Here is a 24,548-nt window from a genome sequence, read left to right as displayed (position 1 = left end):
CATAATTCAAGATGTGGCATTGTTCGGGAATAAGCCAAGTTATCAGGTTATGACAAAAGATAAATCATAAAGCAAAATTGATGTCACCGTAAATGTGACTATTTAAATGCTATATTTAATTTACACCGAAATTGTACACCAAAATGTAAGTGGCAAGAAGGAAACCAAAAACAGCTTACTCAGGCAAACTCTAATTTGAAGTTTACTGTAAATTTGAAAACCACAACACTGAACAACGCAATTGCAGCGGACAGCAATCAGTCGACAGTTGCAACTGGACAGGAAAAAAAGCCAACAAACCTTCACAAAAGCCAACAAATAAAGCTGTTGTACAATCAGCGGACACAATTACAACAGAAAAAGCAAAGGAGGTTGAAACACAAAGAATTGAATTCAAGAACCTGATAACTACCTACAAAGGTGCTCCAAAACAGACAAAAACCGATCACATCGCAGGGAAATTTTGGTGGAAATTAAGAAATAAACAACATCCCAACACTCAAACGGATTGATGAGAGGAACAGCTGGTTCAATCGACACAGAAGAACACGCGGATTAAAGGTATATTATCAATGCATTAAACCTCCTATTAACAAGACTATTGGTAAGACATTTAAGGGAGAAAACGCGAACGTTTTACGTTAACTTTTCTCGTCTCGTTTTCAAGAAGGCGGTCCCGCCACTTATCCGCAACAAAATTCAACAAGAATACACCCTTACGCGCGCACAAAACTAAAACGGATAATGCACAGAGACAAAAAGCAACAAGAAACTGTACACGTCTGCACTTAGCTAGCGAACAAAAGCGATATTAGGTTTGTTGTTTCGTCTTTCTTAACCTCTGTCATCCTTCTTCAATCGCGTAATCTGAATAGTCTACTCAAAGCGCTAACTCTTTGCTATGTGACTACGCTGGCAGCGATGCGTCGGTCACGAATCAATACCTGAAAACAATAGAGTCACCCCCTCTGTCCTGGATAACACATATAATGAGTCATCCTAGTCCGAGACGTTACCAATAGGAAAGTACCGCGCTTCTTATCTGATCACCAGATAACCAAAGCTAAGCGTAGTACTTGACGGGTGGCCAAGTAAATAACCGGGTTACGGGTTCTCGTTTTCTTTAGAATGTGTTCTTTTTTTGTTCTTCATTTTCCCTCTCATTATCAGTGGTTTTCTACCCCTTACATTTACTTTCTGACGTCTTCGTCTTCGGCTTGGCCCATCCGTTGTCCACTCCGTTGATATAAGGCTGTATAAATATCTTTGATGAGATCTGAAACTGGTCTTCGTGCCAGTTAGGCATTAAAGACCATAGGTCCTGGGGTCAATTCCAGGCGTGGGCTTCGAAATTTGTCTCTTCTTTCTTTGTTATCTTTTAAGAAACCTTAAAAAATATATATATGGTGCTCCGCTTGGAATCACTATACATGTACCAAAACGACAGCAACGCGTCCCGTCGGATCAACAAGGTTAAGCCCGTGTTGTAATACCTTTTTCTACTTTGCTTTTTTCTTCCCTTTCTAAGGCAATAAAGAAATATGGAGCTCCGCTGAGAATTACTATGCCAAAACGACAGCGACGCGTCCCGTCGGATCAACAGGGTTAAGCCCGTGTTGTAATACTTTTGTTTTACTTTGCTTTTTTTTCCCTTTCTAAGGCGATATCAGTGACTGCAGATCTCAGATCTCTGTCTTATGTCTTCTCTTCTTTAATGTCACAGCTGCTTAAGTTGTGTACAGACCTATGATGATCATTCATGTCTTCACATCTTTCTCCGCAGTTCAAATATATGACTTTTTATATTCACTTGAATTATATTTCGTATTTTTGTTTATTTACCTTAGTAAAGGATTCTTGTCTTGCTTGGGTTTCGAAGATCATCTTTGATAACGCTGAATAAACGAAAAAATAGTGAAACAAAGGTGAAATATTAACATTTTAAGCATTTACATTCCTGTCAGTTACTTACAAGAGCATGAACTCTTACTTTGTTTTCACTAGTACTCTCTACTTTCCGTGACAGAAGTGCGTGACATGGACAATATAAACGAAGTTATAGAGGCCATCTCTATCGGTCTTTTTGTTGCCATTTTCCTTCTTAACACTTGCCGAGTTCCAAAGGCCATAGATTTATGCATTGAATGCCTATGTATGTTCAAGAACCAAGCAGGCATATTTGAAGACGAGTTAGCCAAGTTAATTTGCAAGACAGTATATTGGACCATGTTTAGGGCCTATTATCTTATGGACGATTACACAAATGCTCTAAAATGCGGAACAAAACTTCATGAAATTCTTCGCAAATGTGGTGAAAGAACTGAAGAATGTGCCGTAAGCATAGAACTAGCGACGCTGTACCTCCATAAAAGAAGGTATGCAGAAGCAAAAGAAATATGCGAGAAAGCACTTCTTACCAGCATAGCAATAGGCGAGACAGGTCTCAAAAACCGCTGATTGGCTGGGGACTTTTTCTAAGGACGCGTGCGCAGAACGTTGACCGCTGACTTACTGCGGGGATTGGAAGCGCGATCGAGTGGCCATTGAACGGTAGTTTGTGTGAACTGCGCTTGATTGTGCTCTTTTCACCACAAGTTGGTGCTTTTTCCTTGGCCAGTTTGTCAGTATACTTGCACTTTTATCAATGGTTATTTATGAAGAAAGACTGGGTTGTCGAGGATGAGCATAAAATCAATGGATTGCAGTTGATGTTTGCCGACAACGACGATGTTAGCCTACGCTTAGAGGAGCACAGCAAATTCGGCGCGAAATTCTGCTACATCCTTGCATTGGTTTCTGTTTGGGATTTGTATATAATGGAAGGATCTCTGGTGGATTCGTTTCCTTTTAAATTCTACCCTGGTCCCAGAGGTTTTTCTTCATTTTTCTTTTCGCGAAACGGCGAGAAAGAAAAACCTCGTTTTTCTTTCTCGCCGCTTCGCGACTCGCGTTTTCACCACTTCGCGGCTCTCTCGTACCTCTCTCGTGCGGAGAAAAATCAAGAAAAATCTCTGGGACCAGGGTATGTAAATTCAGAAGCGCTCCGCAAATTTGGCTTGCTTTGATGTCATCAAGCTTTTTCCTGTAATCGATCATCGAACTTGTCATCCCCTCGATTCTCTGACTCTCTATTTGAGCTTTCTTCTGGTTCATCGTCGTCTTCATCTCCACTGTTTTTGTTTTCTTCAAGCTGAGCTGTCATTGGCATACACCTCGGCTCATACAGTAAAAGTCAAGAATAAGAAATTGGTAAGCAGAATTCTGTATACATACAGTTAAGAAGGTCATTAATAACTTACATTGTACAACTTTCAAAAATAATAGTTCATTGTATTATGTCCACTTCACAATACATGTTTGTGATGTTTCCACCTTCCAATAAAATTCCATACCAGTGGCCATAGCACCTGACCATGCAATGTCTTCATTACTTAAGAATTCGAAAATGGAAAAAACCAGGAGATTCTTAACCATAATTATTTTGACAATTTTTTTTGAAGTTTTTCTTGAGTTAATTTCAACAATTTACCACAGGTTGAATGATTCTGTTACATTTTTGAGGCAATTTATTGCTTCTAAAGCCTCCTCTTTTGAAAATTTGATTTTCCTACACAGTTACAAAACTAGCTACCTTCTAAAATTAAATTTTCCCTGTGAAAACTTCAAGGTGGTTCTGAAAATTATGTGCCATACCTTAGCAGCACAAACCATTTCATGTCCTATGTCTTGCTAAATTCTTAAAGCACACTGCATTTTATACAAATGTAGATTACTTTCATTCCTTAAAACTTTTTTCAGCATTTGACCAGTTGAACTCTTTGAATTGCAGAGGGAGATGTTGAAGGAAGTTTTGGCAGTGATAATTTCCTCTTTCAACGGATACAACACCAAGGAGATGCTGAACGTCAATAGCCCCTTGCCAAGGGCGGACTGTGCCACCCTCCATGGTCACGTGAACATTGCGGTGACTCTTAGTGATATCATCTCCCAAATCAACTACTTCCATTTTGTTGTGACTTTGTACATCCACAACTGCAGTGCACATATGCCAAGTGGTACTTGCTATGGAACTTGTGGACCAGATGGTGCTTGGCATGCAAAAAAATGTCTTCCTTGATGAAGAGCGTGAACTTTCTATTCTGCAAATTTTGGGTGAAACACTGTACATTTCTGCTCTCGGAGTATACAGTAACACTGAAACTTCTATCATAACTCTTATTGGTATTACCTCCTTGTATTAATGCAAAGTAGACTCATCTTCTGTCTACGATCATTGATTGGACAATAATTTTGTTATGATCCACAACAAATTTTTCTGTTTTCTAAGTTGGGCACAGAGTGGAAATACCAAAAAATTGCTGGCTCAGACTAACTAATTTAATTCCAGTTGATGATTATTAGCAACATGTGATCTCACGTTTATTGCCTCCCTTATTAAACAAATTTTGTTTTTGTACTCCTGTCTTCTTGTCTGTCGACCAAGGTCTTTTCATAGTTAAGTAATGGCTGTGGGTGGCGGCTGAACTCAAGAACCATGTACACATCAGTGAACTGTGACTGGCTCCTTTCATTTTGAGATTTGAGCCATTTGCCCTCTGGAATGGAGAGTTTTTCTAGCAGGCACACAAACACAAAAAGATGTTATGCCAGATGTCCCTGATAAAATGCAAAGTAAACATTTTGTCTCTGAACTACTGTAGATACATGTATTTTGCAAGTGACCAAACAGTCCAGCAGAATGCTGATCACAGAAAGCTTCCATTTCAGTCAGATCATAGAGGCGTTTACCACCCTTGTGTATAGTGCTTCAGCTTGGTCAGTGCTCTGTGAAACTGTTGAACATGTTTGCCAAATTCTGGTTCTGCTACAAATGTTCACAACATTTTAAAGGAGCTCAGTCACGGTTTGCACATATTAAAAAATTTAGCCTCAATTTTTCAAATTCGTTGTTTGTAATCCATGTTAATCTGCTCCATCCTTAGCCATCCTTGTTCCTTTATGGTTTATCATTGTCTTTGGTGTTTTTCTATCTTATTAAACTGTTATTTTCAGGTTTCCTACCATTTAAAGGTAATTTTGTATGTGGCCAAAATAACTCAAAATACCGTGACTGAGCTCCTTTAATTTCTACCGGTATTAACAGTTGAGTACAGTCAAGGATAATATTATCTTGATACCTTCATTAAACATGGGTTAGCACTTCAGCCCTTTTGTTGTTTATTAGCACTGATGCATGCTCAAATATAGTTAAAATTTGTAATGAACCTTGACTACAGAGTGATGGTTGACTCTAGGGGGAAAGGTTTATAATGATCCCATTCTCAAACTGCAGCTTCTTTTGGATTTTGCAAAAACTGACTTATTTGTCTGTTTTCAATTTCAAATAAGAAATTAAATTTACATGTTTGATCACAATTTTTTTTTTCACTTGAATGGAATGGTTGGGGCGGAGACTGGTGATGCACAACTTGCCAGTCAAAATAGGGTTATAGTTACTTTGTGTTTTCTCCAGTAACTTTGCACTGACTTGTTCAAGCTCCTCAACTACATTGTGTATGCTTTCATGTTGTAATCTGGCGACATTTAAGTTGGCATTCTGCTGAATGATTTAAAAGGTCTGATGTAATTATTTTGATGCTATACCTGTATACCTGTGGGGAAACGAGATTTGATAATGATTGGTATTTTTTCTTACAGACATTTTCATTGAATGATACATTTTTTTCTGACATTCAGATTCATGAAGTAATTTTTTTTTTCACTTTAAATCCTAAATATTGTTTTTTGGGTTTTATATTCCAGCAATACTTGGATCACACATTGACCCAGGAGTGCTTTATAAATCTGGCTCTCTGTTTTTATTAAAAATCAATAAGTTGAGTCTTTTAGGTTGAGTTGTGTCAACTAGTAAAGCATTTTCTGTATGTTAAACTTTTGGTACTGATGCTGGAAAGCCCTTTTTAGGGATGCTCCGTAAAGTAAACGCAGGTATTGTATGGTGCAAGATAATTTTTCTTTATTGCTTCAAAAACAAAAGAAACCATTACAATGCCCTGATCAGAAGCTAGTGAAGTGCTAATGCTACCAACCTTGCATCCTACTACAGTGTACGATTATTTTTAATTCTGAGAAGTAAGCTTGAATATAAGCTTATGTACCTACCTATTTCGGCGAAATATAATGTTTGCTGCAAACTATTCGCTCCTGTGCGTCTGCTTGAATTAACTTAAGCTTAAGTGTTTGTTGCAAATGCTCGGGTTTAAAGAAAGCTAAATCGCTGTGGTCCAGGCTCTCGAACACTGTAATGTTAGGGGTACTTTAGTCAGCCTCCCTGATCAGGTGTCACCAGCGCAACTTTGCGGAAAGCAACAAGTTGTCTCGTTTAATATTTTTCCGTGAATTTTCATTTGGCCGAAAGAACAGAAAAAATACCCTCCCCTAATTCATTTCATTAACAGCGATCTGATCGAGTAATCCTTTTCTTTACAGCCTCGAAGGGCCTGTTGTCCCTTGGCGCATATTATTGATTTCCACAAAAAGTACAACAAAATCTAAGAGAAATCCAGTTGCTTGTTTTGAGTTAGGTAAGCTAAATTTTTCAAAGTGGATGCACCTTGAAATGGCGGGAAAAATTCGACAGCTAACCGTGACGCTGAGAAGAAAGACTACAACTCCATCTTGATATTCTAAACAAATCCTATTTTATTTCACATGAACAAAGAGAGGCGTGCAATACACTACAATAGAGCATTGATTAAATGATGGGAATTACAATCTTGATGGTATTTAACACGAAAGGAACGCCTAATGAGAAAACAACTTGTCTCTACTCACAGAGTCACTTTTTGCATCCGCTCGGACGAGGTCTTGCCGTCAGATTGCCATTAATCCAGCCATTATTCATCGTTAAAGAGCTTCACTGAGCTGCTCCTTTCGGTTTACAACCATATAATGCCTTTGGGAAGTGTTTTCTCAAAACCATGGAAACGAAAAAAAAGTCATTTTTGATATTTCCTTGCGGAAGAAACAACGATAACGTAGTCCAAATCTCAAGCTTAACAAACACTGGGCTGTCTTAACAAACGAAAAAATCAGAGTCCAGTTTCTCTTCCACCAGTAGCGAACGTTAACACAAGGGGGAACCAGGTAAGGGTGAATATTCTGTAGAAAATGACCGCCGATCTCACTAAACACAATGCCAAGGCAAACTAGAAACGTCGAAGGCGTAATTCAACCGATTATGGAAGTGTGAATAAATGTATGAGCAGCCTGATGAAAGGCTGAATTACGTGGCGAAATCTTATTCGTCGTCCGCCATTTTGAAACATTTGAAGGCGGGAACTGAGTGCGCATGCTCAGCGGTTTTTGAGACCTGTCAATAGGCGACAGAATTACAGAAGTTATCTGTTACCAAAACCTTGGAACTGTGTTTCAGTCAGTTAGTGAGTACGTCAAAGCTAAAAAATATCTTGAAAAAGCAATTGCTATGAGAAGAGAACTCAGGGACATGAGAGGGGAAGCAACAGCTTGTGGAAACCTCGGATGGGTGTTTCAATCAGTCGGTGAATACGTCAAAGCTGAAGAATATCTCAGGAAAGCACTGGAAATCCAAATAAAAATTGGCGACAGAAAAGGAGAAGGGACATCTTACGGAAACCTTGGAATTGTATTTCAGTCAGTTGGAAAATATTGCAAGGCTAGAGAACATCATGAAAAAGCACTGGCGATCAGAAAAGAAATTTGACACCGAAAAGGAGAAGGGGCCGATCATGGAAATCTAGGTGTGGTATTTTTTTCTCTTGGTGACTATGTTATGGCTAAAGAACATATCGAGGAGGCCCTAGCTATCCAAAATGCATTTGGCGACAAAGACGGACAAGCATCGTCATACGGAAACCTCGGAATTGTGTATCGATCACTTGGAGAATATGACAAGGCTAGAGAGTTTCACCAGAAGGCACTTTCGTTGAGAATTGAAATTGGAGACAGACAGGGAGAGGCAGCTGGAAAAGCAAATGAAGGAGCAATATCCTTTTCTCTCGGCGACTACGTAAAGGCTAAAGAATATATCGAGGAGGCACTAGCGATCCAGAAAGAAATTGGTGACAAAAATGGAGAAGCTTCATCTTACGGGAGCCTAGGAACTTTGTTTAAATCAGTTGGCGAATATGTCAAGGCGAAAGAATATCTTCATTTAGCATTGGCAATAACAAAAGAAATTGGAGACAGAAAGGGAGAAGCCACCATTGCTGGTAATCTTGGAACTTTGCATCAATCAACTGGAAAATACGAGAAGGCTAGGGAATATCTGGAACAAGCTCTCGCTATTCAAAAGAACATAAGGGACAGAAAAGCAGAAGGCATTTCTTACAACAGCCTTGGAACTGTTTACAAATCAGTTGGTAAATATGACAAGGCTAAAGAATATTTTGAAAACGCGCTTTCCATCGCAAATGAAATTGGAGATAGAGAAGGACAAGCCACATTTAGCGGGAACCTTGGAACTGTGTTTGAATCAGTTGGAGAATATAAAAAGGCTAGCGAGTATCACGAAAAGGCACTGGTGCTTAGCAAAAGTATTGGTGACAGAAATGGAGAGGGAGCGCATCATGGAAACCTGGGAACTGTATTTTTGACTCTTGCTGACTATGATAGGGCCAAAAACCACTTTGAGAAAGCACTAGCAGTCCACAAGGAAATTGGTAACAGAAGGGGAGAAGCATCATCTTACGGAGGTCTTGGAAATGTTTATAACTCAGTTGGGGAAAACAAAAAGGCTAAAGAGTGTTATGAGAAAGGACTAGCCATCAAAATTGAAATTGGGGACAGAAGCGGAGAAGCATTATTTTACGGCAACCTTGGAAATACTTATTTGTCAGTTGGTAAATTTGAGAAGGCTAAAGAGTACCTCGAGAAAGCGATTGCGATCCAGAAGGAAATTGGGGACAAAAAAGGAGAGGCCTGTTCTTACGGAAACCTTGGAAGTGTGTTTAAATCAGTTGGTGAGATTCATAAGGCCAAAGAATTTCTCGAGAAAGCGCTCACCATCCAACTAGAAATTAGAGACAAGGAAGGGGAAGTCTCTTCTTACCAAGTCCTTAGAACTTTGCTTCAATTTCTTGGAGAATATGATAAGGCAAGTGAGTATCACGAGAAAGCACTTGCGCTCACAAGCGAAATTGGCGACAGACGCGGAGAACAAGTCGCTCATTGAAACCTGGGAGCTCTGTCTCTTTCCCTTAGCAAGCATGAAGAGGCTAACAAATATGTTCAGAAAGCACTTTCGATCTCAAAGGAAATTGGTGACAGGAAAGGAGAAGCGGCATGTCATGGAAATCTAGGAAGTCTTTGTCAAAATCTTGGCGATTTTGTCAAGGCTTCGGAATATTACGAAAAAGCACTTGCCATCAACAAAGATATTTGTGGCAGTGCAGGAGAAGCAATACATTATGCTAATATGGGAACTGTATTTGAATGCCTTGGTGAATATGCTAAGGCCGAAGAATATCTGAAGAAGGGACTTGCAATATGTGAAAAGAATGGAGAAGCTGGCAAACAGGTCACATTTCTTTCCAATCTTGCAGCAGTTAAATTTTCACAAGGAAACACTCATGACGCTGTGCTTTATCTCCTTTCAAGTATTGAGAAATACGAGAGTTTACGAAATTCACTCCAAGACAACGATCAGTTCAAGATATCTTTTGCAGATCAACATGTTTTGCCCTACTGGGTACTGTGCAAACTGTTGTGTTCTGGTGGAAATATTATAGAAGCCTTGTATTTTTTGGAGCTTGGCCGGGCCAGGGCTCTCGCGGATTTAATGTCAGCTCAGTATTCATTGGAGAATCATATCTCAGCCAATCTTCAATCATTCGCTTGTTTCGAAAGCTTCAGGAAAGAAAATATTAATGCTACTTGTCTATACATCTCTCATTCTTATGACAACCTATTTTTTGTGGATTCTTAAAGCAAAGGGAGTCGTTCATTTCAGAAACATACAAGTTAATGAAATGACTGTTTCTAAAGGACTGACTGGAAATTTGGATGAATATTTTGCTACCTGTAGCTTCAGAAGTTTTGGCATCCTACCTGAAGAACATTGCGAAGACCGTTCTTTGAACGGTATTCAACGAGACACTAAATCTTGCAAAGAGGAAAGCCCAGAATCCCATCAGACTTCAATGGGTAGTAGAGGAAACCGCGATCTTTTTCTGTGTTACAAACTGATCGTCGCCCCTATGGCTAGCTTCTTTGAGGAACCCGAAATCATCATAGTTCCTGAACGTTCTTTATACAACATTCCATTTGCCGCGTTACCCAATGAAAAAGGAGTGTACTTATCAGAGACTTTCAGGATCCGCGTCGTTCCTTCCTTAATGACTCTCAAGCTCATTCTGGACAGTCCTGCAGACTATCACAGCCAGACTGGTGCACTGATAGTGGGAAATCCCGACGTTGGGCGGGTCCGTTACAAGGGATGTCTGAAAAACATTTCGCGACTACCTTTTGCAGAAAACGAAGCAAAGATGATAGCATTAAAGCTGGGTGTTAAGCCCTTGTTAGGACAGCAAGCAACTAAACAAGCAGTACTTCAAGCGATAAATTCAGTTAGTTTGATACATTTTGCTGCACACGGTAACAGCGAAAGTGGTGAAATTGCTCTCGCCCCCTCTCGTCGTACTGATAAAAAGACTCCAAAAGAGGAAGACTACTTATTGACAGTGTCAGACATTTCAAAAGTTCAACTTCGTGCTAAACTAGTTGTACTTAGCTGTTGTCACAGTGGTCGTGGCCATGTCAGAGCCGAGGGAGTTGTTGGAATCGCCCGAGCATTCTTAGGATCCGGTGCCCGCTCAGTGTTGGTGGCACTGTGGGCCATAGACGACAATGCAACAGAGCAGTTCATGAGCCGTTCCTACGAGCACCTTATTTGTGGGAAAAGTGCCAGTGAGTCTCTTCACGAGGCCATGAAGTGGATGAGAGGTAACAGCTATTCTGACGTGAGGAAGTGGGCACCATTTGTGTTGATTGGTGATAACGTGACATTTGATTTTGGAAAACAAAATTAAGATTAATTAAGAAATCAAGCTAAATGGCTCAACGAACCCCCAATGGAGCAGGGTCTTAATGGAGGCAAACTATGTTGCTTAATGAAAAAGCCTGATCAAGTTTACTCAGAATACTTGCTTTTTTTACCCGAGCAATGATGACTACAGCATTACGATTGCATGCAAAACCAACTATTGTTAAAGTGGTACTATAACGAAAATATCATCTTTCCTGTCTAAGCCACTTTAAAAAAATGGACAAGTAGTCTCTACGAGAAGAAAAATGCAGTTTACTATTTTCAAATATCTCTTTTCGTTCCAGAGATATTCAAGTTTTAAAAATATGCAAATTAGCTAAGTGGTGACATCGTAAACTCCACCGAATTTTGATCAAATATGATGAACAAAGATTTGAAACAGAAATGATTAATTCTTGGCAGTAATATTCTACTAGAAGTGCTCCACAATATCTTGACAATATCAGCTTAATATTTTTGTTACCATGGCAACATACTGGGTTCCAAAACTCCCTGATATTTGAGGCTTTTCTGGCCACCTGTAACGTTCCTCATCTACATAATCCAGCAAGCATATCTCATGGCCTTGCTTAATGTTTTTCGAGCTGAAAATCACTAATAAATTGGAATCAGGTTGGAGGGGACTGGAAAAGAGTGGGCTGTCATGGGAACTGAAATTTTAAAAGCCGTTGGTGTGCTGCAGGTATAACTAATAGCCTACCGGGTTTCAATGGTTTCTGCTGCAAATACCGAGATAGCTTTATTTATATACTTGATGTAATATTTGCTTGAGTGTATGACGTCTCAGTCCTCATTTGCATATTTTACACATTTTTCAAACTTAAATACGGTTAAACGTGTATATGACGGCCACCCTCTGGACTTGAGGAACTGGCCGCTTAACACAGGTGGCCGCTTAATACAGGATCACTAAAAATACTCACTGGGCGTGGTCTAATGTCAACTTTAATGGCGCACTGTAGCTACAGAAAACACTTCATGCAAGGAAACAATAGGACAATCGACACTCTTTCAAGCAATCAATAATTAAAACAAGGTTCAGTGCCAACTTGTAACATAAACGGTGTAATATTCGTAACGTTGTGTAAAAGTACTGTGCAATAAATTGTCCTATTCTCTTCTACGATATACAGTGCTGTATTTCTATGACTTACAGTTCACAACAAAATATCTCATTCCGTCATTTTATAGTTGCTACGTTCATAGCTTAATACAGGTAAAAATAACAAGGAAAGACAAACATAGGACTGCTACAGGGTTGCCGCCGCCGCTTGAGAGGTGACCACCTAATAAAGGTTGCAAATACAGCGTTTGTATTAGCGAAAAATCGGGAATTTGAAAACTGGCGGCTCAATAGACATCTTCAGCTTGGGCGGTTTGTTTTCCCATTGTAGGCCACGTGATATTCTCTAGAGAATTTTTCTTTTATTCGTCTTAAAATTATTCATTCAGATACATGCGACTATTTAAAAATTTGAAAGCAAGAATTCTCAAGTGTATCATCGTGTGGTCTGCAATGGGAAAACAAACCGCCCAAGCTAAAGAGGTCTACAGAGGGTGACCGCTCAATGCAGGGTCGTTATACATGTTCCACTGTATGCAGATGTTTGCAAACGGTAAAAGGCGCTTTTGATATTTCGTTGAATTCTATGTGACAAATCTAAAAATTCAAGGGGTGAAAATTTCACCAAAGTACCACTTTAAACTATGCCCTGAGATTTAACTTTATGGTCTTAAAATCAATATCTTCGAAGCTGACAGAAAGATTCAAAGTTTACGCGAAAAAGGAGTTACCCACATGTTTTTAATGATGACCTTAGAATTCCAAATACAAGGGTTATCGGTAACAACGGCAGCCATAGGGCGTCTTTATTTCATGGTGTGTGGGCGTATTTGTCTGGTAGCTGTTCCTAAGTGAATTTTAATAACCACTCAGAAATAAATGACCCCATAAATGACACATGGGAATTCCTTACTGTTAAAAAATACTCACTTCGTGTATTGACGAACAATTAAAGTCAGTTATGAATTTTAACACAAAAAATACCAGATACTGTTACTGAATATTTATGTACACATGTACAAATATTTTATATTCGATAACAGATTTGTTTTGGACTAACATGGAATATGCATTCCTGTTCATTTATACTAAACAACAACAAAGCGAAATCGACACTATACGCTCGCTGTTATTGTGTGAGAGACATTTGCCACAACGACTGTGGAACCAAAGTCAACTATTTTCAACATCAGTCGTTAAGGAAATATATCGCTAAAACCTCTATTCCTAAAATGCCCTCGCGTATAGACACCAGCTTCTCTCGTTCTGAACATTTTCTTCTGCTACTAAAATTCTATGAAAACACCAGCAATAACTTCCTTTTGCAAAAAAAGGTCACGAAGACAATTAATATTCTTGCTTGTTTTCTGATGTTATGATTGCTATTGCCCGTTGTCCTTGATACCATTACGGTTATTTTTCTGTTGATGTTACATGGTGGGGCGTCTAAGGAAGCTTGTACACTCAAAAGGAATGCCTTTATGAAGGAATTGTCAAGTTGCCATACTGAATGGAACGATCAAAACAACTGGCTTAAACGGAGACGACAGACCAGGCATCCAACCATGATTGAGGTTGAAGACAACTCTAGAAGAGTGCTTCCAAATGAACGTTACTCTTATAGATCAGAAATAAACATGATATGGACAACAAAACTGTAAAGAATGTTAAGGAAACTGCCAGATTACATGCTCAATCGAACAAACTTTGGAAACGATGGGTGCATCATATTAAGAAACAAACCTCTGTGTAATAGGTCGTCCATAGTTATACTTGTTTGGAAGTCATCCATTTGCAGCCTAAATATTAGTAATCAGCTGTTTAATAACTTGGTTAAAATGCCATGCAATGTAATTTTGAAGGCAATTTCAAGTAATATGCTGTAATTAAAGCGGGCTGAATGTTCTTTCTTGGATGAAATGTATAATTATACAAAAAACACAGCATTATTATTTGACTTAAATATATCGGATCTGTAGGTTTATTTGTTCACAGAATTTTTGGTGGCATCTGATTAGGGTGGACAGACGCCACCGAAAATTCAGTGAACAAAAACCCTCACATCGGATATACCTAAGCCAAATAATCGATGTCTACCGATCGCAACAATCAAACAACGTAGCATTTTATTGCATCTTAGTAGCTTCTGGGTTGCTGTAAGAACCACCTGCTTCAACTCCAGAGAGGATCTTGCAGCTTATTTAACTCCTTGATGGGGCTCTGCGAATATTGCAACATGAATGCTAATACAAATTTAAAAGAACTGTTTGACGTCACACAAGTAGAAAGTCCTCTTCAACTGACACAGTGCCAGCGGCTTATGAATAATTGACAAAAACAAATAATAAAGCATTAAGTTTATCCGCCGTAATCCTAGAGGTCGAATGAAAGAGGTGGGACAAAGGATTATCGCACTAAACGCACTTGCCGTAATTAAATTAGATGTCCAGTAGCGCTCTGTTAAACTGCTTAGTACATCCGGCCAACTGGACCGCAATTAAGAACAGTTGTATAATAATCGCTCACTTAAGTAATTACAAATCACGCTAGCTTGCTTTGACAAAGATTTTAAGGTAACCTGGATCAGTGGAACCGCTACTAGCTTAGCCACGAGGTTTGCTATCAAGAGCTCCATGTTCAAAATAAATAATCAATGTTAAAATTTCGTAATGAAAGCGGTCTCAAAACAGACACCACTGCCTTAAAATTGACTTTTTTGAATGGTCACCAGGGTTACATCTACTGTTCTAACCACCTTCTATAGCGGCTCTACACTACCACAGGAAAAGCGTTGGAATGGTCTCACACAAAAGCTTAAATTTAAAATGAAACAATGTGCATTTGAAATCTGTGCAACCACGTTTATCGATTTGAGGTTTGACTCTTGCGGCAACGAGGTTAAAGATCATCCAAAAATACCAGACGATATCACACATACCACTCCAAAGATGCAAAATTTTCAACGATAACACAAAGGTATACTGAGCTATATGGAAATAAAACCGTATTAAAGAGACATGAAGTTACTTTGGTGTGTTATTAATAATCACCAGCACTCTCATTATACTGAATGAGTGGTACATTGTTATCTCTTCAGAAGCGAAACAATAGATTTCTCCAATAACTAAATAATTGTCAGCGTCACAATCAATGTCAAGGTAATAAGCAAATATGGAATATTCAATTACTATGGCAGACCATTCATAAGAAATTTTTAAGTGAGATCTATATCAGTTGCTATGGTCTGTTTTACGTTTTTCAGTCCAACTCATAAATAATCTCAAACACGAAGAGTTTATAACTGTTGTATGACAATTGCACACAAACAGCTGGCCGTCAGTGACCACATTAGACAAGCATTTTTGAAAATTACCGTCTAGTTTTGTCCCAACGGGAGTTTTGCAGTTGACGAACGCTACGTTAAACGCTTTTTTCATGTTTGCCTAGAATGCATAGCAAACATAATTGAGCTATCGAAAACAAAACACACACGCCAAAGAAGAAAACAAATCATTGTATACTACATAAGTTCATATCTTGCATTACTAAATTCCACTAAGATACAGTATAGCAGAGCTATAGTTAGAAAAGGGTGTCATCTCACCAGCAAGTATTTCGTCTATGGCTAAATTGTTCGCATCCCAGACACGGTGGTGGTTTCAGTCTAACGAGGTCATAACAATCTTGTTTGTTTTCCTGAAAAACTGCTTTCACAATAAATGTCTTGACGCTGAGGAAAACAGAGATGCTGGCCAACTCTAACATCACGATGACGCAGTCAATTTAGCACTGTTGATTCAACTTGTGCAGATCGGAATATAATTACGAGAAAGGAAGTAAAGGCCTTCCTTAAAAAGGATCTATGCCTCGTCTTCCTCAACGTCAAAGTTCCGTTGAACAGAGAGTTGTAGTCGGCAGTTCCTGGAAGCTTGACGCATCTAGTTTGGTGCTGAAAGTGAAGTCAAACGTATCATCTGCTGCAGAGCAGTTAAATCGTCTCACGTGTGGGACAGATTTGCTTCTACGCTGCCGCCGTCTTTTTGCGATGTCCGCCATATCGCTGATTTGACTTTCCACCTCATTCAAGGTATTTTCTACCACAGGAGATGAATCCCCGCTGCGAGAGGAAGTTTCGCTGGACGCCGAGCTGATGTTCCCTGAGATGGATCGACGCCTACCAGTGAACTCCATCTTTAACTTCTCCATTAATATTCTGATAAGAAGTAAGCCACTAAGCTGCAAAGTACAAGGCCTTCTGTACAGCTAATCGAGACCAGAAATGCTCGCGCGCGTGGCATCACGACGTCTTTTTATCATCCGATTCCATCGAGCTTTTGGAGTCGGTGATTGGCGTTTCACGTGACGTCTCGGTAATTTGACGCTAATTGCAGTTTTCCTAAGGGGAATGCAAACATTGCAACAAGTGCTGGATCAACAGAGAATTCCGCATTTCAAGATGTCTTGATAACCTGTACTAAATTTAGATTTAGATTTAATGAATGATTATGTGCTAATAAAGCGAGGTGTAACTTAAATCTCAGAAAAAGTATCAAATGAGAATTCCACTTACATTTTGCTATAATCATTTCACTCAGTCAGTTGTGAGAATCTGTTGATAAATTATTTAGATTATAGTTTTCTTAATTGAGTCCTAGTATTTCTTCTTGATTAAGAAATTAAATGTTTTCCACCTTGAACAATCTAGCCCAAATTTCATGAATTCTTCGCGCACACTAGTCTCTATCTTTTTCACACAACGCCATCCTTGATTATTTGAGGTTTATATTTCCTCTCAATGTTTTTCTACCTTGATAGCCTACTATTTTAAAGATCACAAATTAAAAAAGAAAAAGAAAAAAAAAGAAAAGAAAACAATATGACTTAAATATTTCGCAAGATAGGTCATTCAAAACTTGATGTAAAGTAGGTCTACGCCATTATGGATTCACGGTAATTATAATTAATTAACTGTTGTTAGTTTATTTATTTTTTTAATCTATCATAAAATGTCTAGTAATGAGTGGGTTCACTGAATTTGGATTACAACCAGCACTTGTGTATCACCACAAATCTTGATTACCTCGGTGTAAATAAGTTTTTTAACATCATCGACCGGAAGAAGGATATCGATAATATGATGCTTTCAAACAAAGAAAGTAACGGTAAATAAGAACACAAGTAAGCATAGAAGTAAACCAAACTCTAGAATCTTCCTTTGAAAGTGAAAAATATATGTCTTGTTAATTTGTTTTAGTTGTACATTTTTCTTTTTTCGGCTTTGTTCCATTTCTTTTTTCCTTTTTGATGTTGTAATTTAATCAGTGCAAGACTTGTCAATGGTGCTAATAATAAAAATATACAATTCTAAAATGGATGGTTAGCCTTTAAAAAAGGACATCTAAAAAAAGCTGAACTATTTTCGAACTGATCTCAATACGATACCGGAGGTATTTTTAACATGAAATTTTATTGCATGAGCGAAGTGACATGCAATCAAATGAGTTTTCAATTTGGTAGGTTTTTTTTAGACAATGGTTTAATATGTGTTGACACCATTGGTTTAAATATAGTTAAGCGGTATACACACTGATGGAGCCTTTGCTGGGGAGAGTTTCCTTGACAAACCGCTTCAGAACTTGAGCACAATTCAGGTATGAACGTCTCGATTAAAACAACTTTAAGCTCAGTTGCAACATTACGTGCTTAGTCAGTTCTTCAGCGACCTAATAATAGCTTGGTCTAGATGGCTGCTATTTATTATATTGTCTCCCACTTGCACTTGACCTTAAATGGTTTTTACGTGGTTATTAGTTATATTTTAACAAAATTTCGTTTTCCCTTCAAGTTTTTTACTGTCTTTTGATTCTCTTACCACGTAGGTACTTTGATTTTCAGAGCGACCTGTACCGTCTTGAGAATCGGGCTAGGTAGGCACGTATAATCACAAACCGATGTTAGCTAGAACAAGCGTTCGGCACTACGGCCGTGAAGAAGTGATACGTTACTTACTTGACGTCAACAATTTTTACTTGTTTATGTTCTAAAACTCGACGCGAGTGTGTTTTTTAAATACTGTACATGTAATTCGATCTAATCGATACCTTACAAATGTAAAATACGCGATGTCCGTAAGAGGTTTTACACCAACCCGATAAAATCAACTCGTACTGATCATCGTTCTTAACTGACTCCGGTTTCTGTAGGATGAGGCGACTACTCAAATTCCCGGATGGAATGACAGTTCATTACAGGTTAGAAACGTGGCAAAATCCTCTCACTACGTTTCTACCCCCCAGTGCATAAATACAGACTGAAAAAAGTCTACATAAGATCCAAGTGGCCCATCAGGTCAGAGCGAGGAGTTTCTACTCTTCCCTGGATGGGATGCTGGTCCATTTCAGGGTCACCCCCTAGCATTGAATTCGCCGATAGACATTTATACACCTGGGTAGATAGATGCACTGTGAGAGTAAAGTGTCTTGCCCAAGAACACAACCAGGAGCCATAATCGGGGACGGAGACCGTAAGCGCGCGCCATTTCAAGTATTGGGGTTGTCCCCATGATATGGGACAATAATTCTATTTTTAGAACAAATTGCGCCATCGCCTGCGGCACACGCGTGTACATGCTGCGAGGATTTTTGCGGATGTCGCGCGGGGGAAATGGCGTCCGAAATTCCCCAAATGTTTCATGTTTTTGCCCCTCAACTCAACGCGTTTAAGTCTGTTGGAATTTTGCTTAAGTATTTTCGTCCTAAGCTGCTCCAGTTTGAGTGAAGTAAGACAGTGTCGAATTTAGGTATGTTCCGCTGTAAGCTTATATATATCGCTGACCAAGTTGTGTTCCGACTGATGCTTCTTTTACATGAGCTGTACATTACTCCACTTTAAATTTCACATATGTTGAAGATTAACAGCTTTTCCATTACACAGCAATAAACTAGCTGGATATGTTTAGATATAGCAGAGCTTCAGGACTTCATAGTTTCCTAGCTCCTCTTGCACGCTTACGAGGAATTTGTCAGTCTATCGCGACCGAAAAGTAAAACAAAATAATTGCTAGTTTGAGTTTCGCTTGAATTGTAAGCAACGCTTGATGTTTCATCAAGGCTTAATAACTTTACGTCCGTAGATACTGCTCAGTTTTATTCGTGTAAAAATCCAGTAAATTCTCTGTTGTCGATGAATGAGAGCGCCCGCCGATGCGTGTTTTGTACAGTCAGTAAACATGACAAATTCTATAGTTTTTAAATATGTTTAAGATTGATAAATGTTTGAGAACATATTAAGAGCTAAGCTGAAAATATGTGAATAAAGCAGAAACAATCAGCAAAGCTACGATGACGCTTCCTTTAATCAACTTGGAATGACGATTTCGATTTACATGATCGAGTTATCAAAACTCCTTGTATATTTTCATTTTCGCAGTGTAAAACTTCACTATGCTTATGTTGAAGAAGCACACATGATGTTAGTAGCCTTTTTTGCATTCGTGAAATTTGTTGCAGCATCGCAGCACAAAAGATAACGAAAGAAATCTTTGTCAAGATTTGTTGACAATTGAAAACACCGACTCGGACTTGAAAGTGCACGAGCTGCATGCACTATGCAAATGAGCTAATTGTACGCGTCAGACTTTCCTTTCAAAAACTTTTGCAAACTCACCAAACAAGCAGAGACAATAAGAAACCATCAAAACAGGTTTTGGTTATGATTAAACATTGTCTGAGAAACTCACAAATTAACTCGATACCAGAGTAGAGAGTTTTCTTGCTATATTCTTAAGTATACGCGTAAGCTTACAACTAGCGTGAGCAGATCTTATTATTCATTCCGAGCGCGAGATTGAAGTCTTGTTTTCGACCCTGAAAAACCCACCTTTTCCGTTAGCTCAGAGCATAAAGCTACATATAAGCGCCCTGGTTCGTATTCCCTGTCATCGCTGTGAAAAATACGCAAGAGAATCTCTCAACTCTCACCAATTGATCAAGCAACGTGACAACATCCACGCGAGAGCCCCTGACATGTGCGTGAATCCGCGCGGATATATGACGTCAGGATGGCGCAATTTGTTCTAAAAATAGAAAAATTGTCCCATATCATAGGTGCGCGCGAATCCCGAGACCTGCGGTCTCCGTCCCCGATCATGGCTCCTGACACAACACAATTCTCGGACGGGGCTCGTACCCGAGCCGCTCTATCCGGAGACGAGAGCACTAACCATGCCACGAGGTCACCGCGCCTCTCTATTTAGAGCGGTGAACTGTCAAACTTGACCGGAATTCCATTGCAGGCGTAACCAGTAATTATTGTTCGGCACAGTTTATTCCAGTCAAGAATAATAAGAATAAAAATAAGAACCTAGCGGACTAATATCGGGGACATTAAAGAAGACTAAAATGCAAAAATGAATATTTACAATTCTGGTCAATTGGTAAGTCAGGTCTTGTTCTTTCGAGGCCAAACCGCCTTTTGATCTCACTAGTGACGTTTCGTAGTTCTTTAATTTTGTGCCCCAATTGTGATCTGTTATGACAACAGAACTAAATAAAGCATAGGCTTCACCGCAACGGCCTTTTTGTTAATGCGCTAGACAGCCTGAACTCCGGATCAAGACACTCTACTCTCACAGTGCCACTCATCCAGAGTATAAACGATAGGTGCCGGCAAATTTAATGCTGGGCAGGGGTAAGGCGATGGACCAGCATCCCATCCAGTGGGATGTAGAAATCGTCACACCTGGATGCTGAAAGCTACTTGGGTAGATTACTTCGCCTTATGCTAACTTTTTACTTACGCAACCATTGGTTTTCGGCCTGGCATGGTCTAGAAGAATAATGCCGGGCATTATGTTGGTTTCCGAAGCAGTTACTTTCTGGAGGTATTTCCACTAGTTACGATCTAGACCTAGTCCAGCAGGGTGGGAGCCCAGCGCGATCTTGGGGTACTTATGTCAGGTACAGCCAGCTTCAGTGATCACATGCACGCCCAGGTGAATAAGGTTAACAAAATGCTAGGTTTCATCCGTCGCACTATCAGCGGGAGCAAAATTTTATTACCAACTCTGAGCTCCCTTTATGTGTCTCTCGTACGTTCTCATCTCGAGTACGCCTCTGAAATCTGGAGCCCAAACTCAGTTACTATGATAAAAAGAATAGAAGGGGTACAACGACGTGCGATTCGGCTTATGTTACCCGATTTTAGCCGTATAATGAGCGCTTAAAACGTCTCAACCTGCTACCACTGGTTTACCGCAGAGAAGTCAAGGACCTCTCAACCTTTTATAAAATGAAGAACGGGCATTTTAACTCTTCATTTAATTCGTATTTTCAATTTTGTTCTGATGAGAGATTAAGATCACACACTAGTAATAAGCTGAAAATTACTAGAGTCAGGACGGAACTTTGTAAGGGAACCCTTTTTTTAACAGGATTCCGTATTTATGGAACAATTTGCCCGATGAATTGAGGACTGCCAACTCTAGTGTTTCTTCCTTGAAGAGATTATGGACTATTTTTTATAAAGATAAGGTTTTCGACCCTGAGCACCCCTATACCACCTGGGCTAACATCAGCAGTTAGTTAGTAAGGATGTTACTTAGCCAGTCAGTTAGTTAGATTTTTATTTAGCGAGTTATAGTTAGGTAGTTAGTACATAGTTAATAAATTGCTTGTTAAATGATTAAGCTTTTATATATTCATACATTTTATTTTCATAATGGATTGACTAGCACGTATGGTTCGTCAGTTCCCTTCTAGTCTTCCTCACTGCCTTGTTATGTACTAAGATGTTTTTTATTAATGTGATTATTACAATTATTGTTAATATTATTATTTTGTAATATCGTTTATGTTTTTTTTTTTTCTTTGTTATATAAAAGAAAAACCTCTGGGACCAGGGTACAGCAATTCATATCCTGGAACCCACTTGTATGGAAGGTCCGGCGGTCCGAAGAGCCGCCAAGCGGATCGCCACAACTATAGGAACAGAACTACATGCATTCATAGAAATAGAAAATAATATATCTCTTTTTCCATGGGCGACATTGCCAGCGGCATGGATGGCAGGCGCGTGCGCCCTACGACGACGACGACGACGACGTGGCGACATGGCGGCCGGCGGTCATTATCCGGGTAATAGTTTGGATCGCAGGCTCAAGCCAGGTTAACATGTTGTCATCAGGAGCTCCACTTTTAAGCTTGACTAAATCTAAATTAGTAAATTTCGTGCTATGCCTGATCCACCGCTAGAGACTGCTTCATTCCGCTCAGTCGGTAGACGTTTCCAATTCTGGAGCAACTCGCTGATTTCTCTTTCCCCCATCCCCCTTGATATGAAGCTGCAGAAGGCATCTGGTCATTTCAAACTCTCGTTGTGATTAGACGAACGAGAAGTCGACAATATGCGCCGGCGAACTAAAGAAATTGAAACAGACTCTAAGGCAACCAGTTCACTACAACTTAAAGGTAACAGAAACCAGTTGGAGTTTAATTCTCAGCTCCTTGACTGTCTTGATCTCTAATCTGTCCGAGCGTGTCCGTGCGAAACCTTCTGGCGGTTTAAGAGCAACTCCAAAAGGCCAAGTCTGTCGTCGAGAAGTGCACTAAGTTGATTCGCTTTGCAGACAAAACCCTGCTCTATGGTTGGGCTGCAGTTGAAGAGTATGATGAGTTTGGTGAGCTCACGGGCGATTCCGAAGACGAGAAGAAGCTTTATACCGCTGAGTGACATGTATACTTTCTAAGATCAAACAAAAGTCTGTCAAACCCCCGGTCAAACCTCACGGCTGAAGGTTTTCAATAGCAAACGCTCGGAGATACCGAGATTTTCAAGCTTCAAAAGAACCCCCGGATCTTCTGCTTCTGCTGTATCTCTTCCTTTTCGTCTAACAGTAAGTGTTTATTTTGTGTACTTTAAGTTCAGGACATTTTTGGTTCTGATGAATTTTGTTCGTCCATACTTCTTATGTATTAATGGAGCTAATTTAATTCACTATATTTGTTGTATCTGTGGCTTTATTCCCGTTTGAATATTGAAGTGTTTGCCACTTGGCCCTGTGCGTTTATTGTTTTGCCGCTGGGCACTTGCGCACATGTTTTACCCTGCATGGTTGCCACTGAGCTTTTTCGTGGCTACTAGTAGTTCTCTTAGTAGTAGTCTGTTGGCATTCGATAGCTGCTGTATGTGCCACTGGGCGTAAGCACGACTCGATCAGGCACTGGACGGCCCGCGACTGTCTTCCGTTCAATTTTCATTTTGTTATATTAATATTTCTAAAACTGTGCTTTATCATTCAAATAGGACCGTTTATGTTGAATAAAAAAAACGAGATGCTCCTTCTATACGACTGGTTTCTTATTTACACAACGTTAGAAATCATTTTGTTACTTTTCGCTGCAGAGTGATCAGACAACAATATAAACTTATGAGGAGAGTGCTGGGCAGACAGCAATGTAGTTTGATCTACAATACCAGATGAAAGTGGTTAGAACACCAAAGTTGGATGACGCATCTACCGGTAGAGATCTTATCAGGCAAAAGATACCTTATTGTTATTTATTTTGGCGGGACTTATTAGTTTTCGCGATTTTGAGAGACCAGGGGAAAAACGCTTTGGCGAAAATTAACAACGCAAAATTTAATACTTTGTTGTATGATTTGTTAATCGACGTATTACTTTGCCAAGAGGGGAGAAAGCAAGTGTTGCTGGGGTAGTAAAGGGTGAGTCAACTCTTCCGCTCGAGGATCCATTTCAAGAAATTGACAATGTCTTTCAGCTGTAAGCTCAAATAGATGGTGTACATGACACTGTCTTTTCTCTGTTTTGCTGCCAAAAAAAAAGCATGTGAAACCGTTTCAAGTTTCGTTTTGTTATTTTATATGGTTTTGTACAGTGTCATTGAAAACTATTGCTTTGGAAGATTAAATCAATTCTGCCTATTCTGAGACCGTTTGCCATAATGAAGATCAGAATTTTGATAATTTTAGCGAAATTTAGTTCCTGTTAACCTAATTTTTTGGGCAAATCGCGAAATTTAATTCCTAAGAAATGTGTTGCTCCATTTTCGACAAATTAAGTTCCCGCGAAAATAAGAAACAATAAGGTAAGTAACTACTAGTTAAAGATGTTTCGCACAATTGATCCTACACGACATATTGTCCAGTATAGCAAAAACTTCGGCCGGCCATAGCAACCTTCGGATACGAGATGTTCTAAATGTCATCGACCTGTAAATTAAGACGTTTCATTTAAGTAGCCGGAATATCACGATAGACAAGGAGTGGTATAGGAAGTGACGTGCATCGCATTTAATGTTGCCATGTTTGTTCATTGCTCTGAGGTTACCGAAAGAAAATGGTATATTACATGTACAAGGCTGGATAACACGCACCGCGCTG

At 39.4% G+C, this 24,548-nt stretch overlaps 1 protein-coding gene, 2 long non-coding RNA genes and 1 pseudogene across 4 annotated transcripts in view; all 4 read left to right on the top strand.

Annotated features, from left to right (window-relative positions):
* The window catches only part of LOC149114145 (uncharacterized), a 15,205-nt pseudogene extending 5,989 nt beyond the window's left edge, over nucleotides 1-9,216 (top strand). Inside the window, exons 3-4 of the transcript XR_016206581.1 lie at nucleotides 2,005-2,431; nucleotides 7,383-9,216. The product of XR_016206581.1 is annotated as an uncharacterized LOC149114145 (transcript). The remainder of the gene's footprint in view (nucleotides 1-2,004; nucleotides 2,432-7,382) is intronic.
* The window catches only part of LOC149114133 (uncharacterized), a 477,513-nt gene that overhangs the window by 228,540 nt on the left and 224,425 nt on the right, over nucleotides 1-24,548 (top strand). The gene's annotated exons all lie outside the window — the stretch shown is intronic.
* LOC149114146 (uncharacterized) lies at nucleotides 2,447-4,456 on the top strand. The gene is made up of 2 exons (XR_016206600.1): nucleotides 2,447-3,249; nucleotides 3,830-4,456. It is a non-coding gene; the product is annotated as an uncharacterized LOC149114146 (long non-coding RNA).
* Nucleotides 9,345-12,214, top strand: LOC149114144 (tetratricopeptide repeat protein 28-like). Its single transcript, XM_089287549.1, has one exon. It carries the CDS (start codon nucleotides 9,909-9,911, stop codon nucleotides 11,067-11,069), a length of 1,161 nt encoding a protein of 386 aa, XP_089143675.1. The 5' UTR covers nucleotides 9,345-9,908; the 3' UTR covers nucleotides 11,070-12,214.

The sequence above is a fragment of the Orbicella faveolata genome, unplaced genomic scaffold (genome assembly GCF_042242905.1).
Source record: "Orbicella faveolata isolate gen_17 unplaced genomic scaffold, um_ofav_v1 contig_14, whole genome shotgun sequence".
NCBI lineage: Eukaryota > Metazoa > Cnidaria > Anthozoa > Scleractinia > Merulinidae > Orbicella > Orbicella faveolata.
Note: the sequence above shows the minus strand (reverse complement) of the source record. Positions and strands in the feature narration are given on the sequence as shown.

What these genes read in the sequence shown, in the direction of transcription:
- LOC149114144 (XM_089287549.1), top strand. Translation starts at nt 9,909, where the DNA reads ATGCTACTTGTCTATACATCTCTCATTCTTATGACAACCTATTTTTTG.